The following is a 6,000-nucleotide window of genomic DNA, read 5'->3' as shown; positions in this document are numbered from 1 at the left end:
CAGAGAGAGAGAGTAACCGATCATTTCTGATATTTATCCATCGCCTCCATACTGGATACAGAGATATCAGCGGCTCTAACACAAGCGGACGTGTCACATGGGAAATAGCGCCTGACGTTTATGGAGACTGCTGCACAGTTAGCTGCAAATCAGGTGCTGTAACCCAGAGCAACCAATCAGACATCCGTATTCATACTCTGACCAATACATGAAAATGAACAGCTGTGGCCATATAGTCACCATCCAGGCATGAAGGGGGGGGGGGGGCACCCAGAACGGCATCATCCTCATAACGCTGTTTTCTACCACAGCGGCCGGGTATGACGACCAATGAAGCTCATTAATAATCCTGGCAGAGCATTTATGCCCATACATAGAACAAGTACTTACCTCTTCTTTGCGGAGATTGTCCAGCATAGTGTCCATACTGACGTCTGCCTGCCCATGTACTGACCGGCCATGGATGTAATACCCATAACACTTGTGGGTCAGGATGAAGACAGAGACCTGCGGAGAGATCTCATATAAAAATTCAGAGCTTTTAGGGGAAATAAAGTTGTTGTTTTTTTACACATCAGTCATTGAAACCAAACTTATATGTTAGGTGCGTCTCTGTCTTCTATGATACAAAAATAAATCCTAATGACCCCTTGGTTTTGTCACTTATCACAGCTGTAGCCACTTTATATAGGCAACATGTTACAGATCAATACCTTACACCCTGTACTGTCAGGGGGTGCGGCAGAGATTGGGTGACATGAAGGACAGAGTTAAAAATTGCGCTCCCTGTATGAACGGTCTATTAGAAGATGGGATTGTGTGATCACCTACAACCCCTGGCACACACAGCAAGCGGTAGGGATCCCCAGTATAATATCTAGCACTGTGCCCAGAGTGAGGGGACCCTACAGCAGGACCCTAGCATATGGTAGAGGATGTGCCCTCTTGGGCATTTGCAGCCTGTGCGTAAGTCATGGCATTGCTAATGCAGTGGGGACAAACACGTCCTACAGTGCTGCAATGATTAAAGGTATTCCTCACCATAATGTAACCTGCATGACGGGGGGGCAGATAAAGCTTCCGGCCAATTCATCTCGCCGATTTACCCTAAGTCCTCTTCCATTACTGCTAAAGGGCTGATACTTTATGGGTACTGGCTGTCGGTACAGATATTTCTTTCAGATGAACCCCCTTTTGAGTATTACTTCTATAGGGAGATCCTACCTGGATCACACCAGATCCCATTGCATGCGGACCTGGATGAAGAAGCGCTGATTGGACAGATTTATTGCAGAATAAAATTGTTGGTTGGCTAATAATATCCCATTGTCATATACTGTGTAACTTTAACTGGCACTTAGAAAGTGGGAGGAGCCTTTCGATGACGCAGGGATTTGGTTGGATCAGGGCGTGGTTTGGGTGCATCATGGGAGGGGCTAATGTTGTACTGATTTGGCTGGTGAGATTGCAGAGCGATTAAACAAGGACTCACGTTACTCAGAGAACACAGGTCGGCAAACTGGCGAATTTTGTCTTCGATAAAGCGTTCATAGATGAAGATGAAGAATATAACCTGCAGTGCAACAGACCACATGTGATACAGAGACAGGGAGCATTGTGGGTAATACCCATAATGCCGTTCTCACCAACCTGAACTATGCCAACAGCCAGCCACATGGAGGCAGAAATGCCGAATCTCAGAATAATGCTGTCCGGGGCCTGGAAACTTCCAGCTGCTGGACTTAAATTCTGAGTTAAATCCTTAGTCGCGATGTTTTTGAGACCTACAACCTGCGGACAACAGAACCAGGTAAGAACGATGTATTTTGTATGCAAATTATTTACCTGTAACCCTGCACAGAACAGTCTGCATCGTGTCCTTCTACTGTACATCACCCTCCGACGTCAGTCACAGTATCGTGATCTCTGATTGGAGGAGAGGTGTCGGGGATACCTGTCAGCTCCGCCCACACCCGCAGGATATTGGAGAATAATATGATCTCTGATTGGAGGAGAGGTGTCGGGATACCTGTAAGCTCCGCCCACGCCCGCAGGACATTGGAGAATAATAAGATCTCTTGTCTGGTCACCACAATGATAAAGGTAAAATATAACCTGCAAGGAAATAACATTTTATTATCTTTACCTCCAATAGTAGCAGCAGCATGAAGAGCTGGAAGAGGGGGCTGAGCTTCCGATGTGTCTGGATCTCGTTCCACTCATTGGCGATCAGGATAGTTCTCCAGATGCTGACATTGGTCTTTCCTGCAATACAGAGAGCGGTGATGAGTTAGAGCCTGTACTCTCTCTCTCCCTCCATACACCCAGGCAGTGGTGCCCAAACTCAGCCCTCATGGCACCTTAACAGTCCAGGTTTTTAATGATATCCATATTTACGCACAGGTAACTTAATTAGTACCTCAGTCAGTTTAATTATATCCTTATTGGGGCAATCGTAGGATTTTTATAGGGGGGTTTACACACACACACACACACACACACACACACACACACATATATATACTGTAGATATACAGTCAGGTGCATAAATATTGGGACATTGACAGAATTTTCATATTTTGGCCTCTATTCACCACCACAATGGCTTTGAAATGAAACAAACAAGATGTGCTTTACCTGCAGACTTTCAGATTTAATTTGAGGGTAATTACATCCAAATCAGGTGAACGGTGTAGGAATTACAATGGTTTCTATATGTGCCTCCCACTGTTTAAGGGGCCAAAAGTAATGGGACTATCAACTCAAAAGCTATTTCATGGACAGGTGTGGGCTATTCCCTCGTTATTTCATTATCAATTAAGCAGGTAAAAGGTCCGGAGTTGATTCTAGGTGTGACATTTGCATTTGGAATCAGTTGCTGTCAACTCTCAATATGAGATCCAAAGAGCTGTCACTATCAGTGAAGCAAGCCATCATTAGGCTGAAAAATCAAAACAAACCCATCAGAGAGATGGCAAAAACATTAGGTGTGGCCAAATCAACTGTTTGGAACATTCTTAAAAAGAAAGAACGCACCGGAGAGCTCAGCAACACCGGAAGACCACGGAAAACAACTGTGGTGGATGACAAAATAATTATTTCCCTGGTGAAGAAAAACCCCTTCACAACAGTTGGCCAAATCAAGAACACTCTCCAGGAGGTAGGTGTATATGTGTCCAAGTCAACAATCAAGAGAAGACTTCACAAGAGTGAATATAGAGGGTTCACCACAAGATGTAAACCATTGGTGAGCCACAAAAACAGGAAGACCAGATTAGAGTTTGCCAAACAACATCTAAAAAAGCCATTACTGTTCTAGAACAACATCCTATGGACAGATGAGACAAAGATCAACTTGTACCAGAGTGATGGGAAGAGAAGAGTATGGAGAAGGAAAGGAACTGCTCATGATCCCAAACATTCCACCTTATCAGTGAAGCATGGTGGTAGTAGTGTCATGGCATGGGCAAGTATGGCTGCCAATGGAACTGGTTCCCTTATATTTATTGATGATGTGACTGCTGACAAAAGCAGCAGAATGAATTCTGAAGTGTTTCGGGCAATATTATATGCTCATATTCAGTCAAATGCTTCAGAACTCATTGGACGGCGCTTCACAGTGCAGATGTACAATGACCCGAAGCATACTGCAAAAGCAACCAAATAGTTTTTTAAGGCTAAAAAGTGGAATGTTATGCAATGGCCAAGTCAATCCCCTGACCTGAATCCGATTGAGCATGCATTTCACTTGATGAAGAGAAAACTGAAGGGAAAATGCCCTAAGAACAAGCAGGAACTGAAGACATTTGCAGTAGAGGCCTGGCAGAGCATCACCAGGGATGAAACCCAGCGTCTGGTGATGTCTATGCGTTCCAGACTTCAGGCTGTAATTGCCTGCAAAGAATTTGCAACAAAGTATTAAAAAGTGAAAGTTAGATTTAGGATTGTTTAGTTTGTCCCATTACTTTTGGCCCCTTAAAAAGTGGGAGGCACATATAGAAACCGGTGTAATTCCTACACCGTTCACCTGATTTGGATGTAATTACCCTCAAATTAAATCTGAAAGTCTGCAGGTAAAGCACATCTTGTTTGTTTCATTTCAACGCCATTGTGGTGGTGAATAGAGGCCAAAATATGAAAATTCTGTCAATGTCCCAATATTTATGCACCTGACTGTATATACATACACACACACACACACACACACACACACAGATATGTCACGCATACATTACACACATACATATACATATACATTACACACACCCTTACCTTGCAGACCTGGCAGGCTGGCACCATGTCATTAGGCCCCTCCCCCTAGCGTGAAACTGCCACGAATTTGCAGGCCAATAGGGAGTGGGCGGAGCGAAATGACGCGATTCTAATGGAATCGCGTCATATTGACTCCGCCTTCCCTCGATTGACCGCGCCTCGCAGCATTTTTCCGTGAGGGGGACAGGGCTTAAGAGCACGATGCCTGCTCTCGAGTCTGTCAGGGGGGGTTTCTGGATACTCAGAAACCCCCCGTGTGCACTACTGCTTAAAACCTGGACTGTTAAGCGTGCCTTAAAGACAGAGTTTGTGAAATCCTGCACTGAGGCGTTCTGACCGAGTGACCCCCCCCCCAAATCTTCACTAATGCTGAGAGTCCTCAGATGAAATCCTCTGGTACATGACATATTAATAATGATAAGTCCCAATGTGAAGATAAGGACAGGGATTCCCACTCTTGCTGTTATATCAATGTTTCCCTATGATATATTTTTATTATATATTATTTATAGGAGTCCACAAAGCATCTGCAGCGTCGGACCAGGAAAGTAAACAAAGGGATCAAACCGGCATTACTGGGCCAATAAATACAAAGCATGAAATAATAATACAACAAAATGACACCCAGTTATAACAATCCGTGTCCCCATGCCTGGGAAGAATAGACAGGGGGCATCAGACTAGTCCATGACTATAACTCTGTAAATTGGGGCGCACAGGAAACAGGAATAGTGTGAGGCAATAATATAGGAATAGTGCAAGGCGATGATATAGGAATAGTGTCAGGCGATGATATAGGAATAGTGCGAGGCGATGATATAGGAATAGTGCGAGGCGATGATATAGGAATAGTGCGAGGCGATGATATAGGAATAGTGCGAGGCGATGATATAGAAATAGTGCGAGGCGATGATATAGGAATAGTGCGAGGCGATGATATAGGAATAGTGTCAGGTGATGATATAGGAATAGTGTAAGGTGATAATATAGGAATAGTGTAAGGTGATAATATAGGAATAGTGTGATGAGATAATATAGGAATAGTGTCAGGTGATAATATAGGAATAGTGTGATGCGATAGTATAGGAATAGTGTAAGGCGATAATATAGGAATAGTGTAAGGTGATAATATAGGAATAGTGTGATGCGATAATATAGGAATAGTGTGATGAGATAATATAGGAATAGTGTCAGGTGATAATATAGGAATAGTGTGATGCGATAATATAGGAATAGTGTGATGAGATAATATAGGAATAGTGTGATGAGATAATATAGGAATAGTGTCAGGCCATGATATAGGAATAGTGTAAGGTGATAATATAGGAATAGTGTGAGGTGATAATATAGGAATAGTGTAAGGCGATAATATAGGAATAGTGTGAGGCGATGATATAGGAATAGTGTGATGAGATAATATAGGAATAGTGTGAGGCGATAATATAGGAATAGTGTGAGGCGATAATATAGGAATAGTGTGATGCGATAATATAGGAATAGTGTGATGCGATAGTATAGGAATAGTGTAAGGCGATAACATAGGAATAGTGTAAGGTGATAATATAGGAATAGTGTGATGAGATAATATAGGAATAGTGTCAGGTGATAATATAGGAATAGTGTGATGCGATAGTATAGGAATAGTGTAAGGCGATAATATAGGAATAGTGTAAGGTGATAATATAGGAATAGTGTGATGCGATAATATAGGAATAGTGTGATGAGATA

The 6,000-nt window shown here is 42.9% G+C and overlaps 1 protein-coding gene across 2 annotated transcripts in view; it reads right to left on the bottom strand.

The window, feature by feature from the left end:
• The window catches only part of LOC148505605 (meckelin-like), a 38,417-nt gene that overhangs the window by 6,700 nt on the left and 25,717 nt on the right, over positions 1-6,000 (bottom strand). For both annotated transcript variants that reach the window (XM_088447985.1, XM_088447986.1), the window contains 4 exons: positions 2,147-2,265; positions 1,651-1,791; positions 1,493-1,573; positions 391-507 (listed from right to left, as the gene is read on the bottom strand). In XM_088447985.1, the coding sequence (XP_088304111.1) occupies positions 391-507; positions 1,493-1,573; positions 1,651-1,791; positions 2,147-2,265 (458 nt within the window). The remainder of the gene's footprint in view (positions 1-390; positions 508-1,492; positions 1,574-1,650; positions 1,792-2,146; positions 2,266-6,000) is intronic.

This window comes from Taudactylus pleione, unplaced genomic scaffold (genome assembly GCF_031769625.1).
Source record: "Taudactylus pleione unplaced genomic scaffold, aTauple2 ptg000447l, whole genome shotgun sequence".
Classification (NCBI taxonomy): Eukaryota; Metazoa; Chordata; class Amphibia; order Anura; family Myobatrachidae; genus Taudactylus; species Taudactylus pleione.
This window is presented reverse-complemented; position numbering and strand designations above follow the sequence as displayed.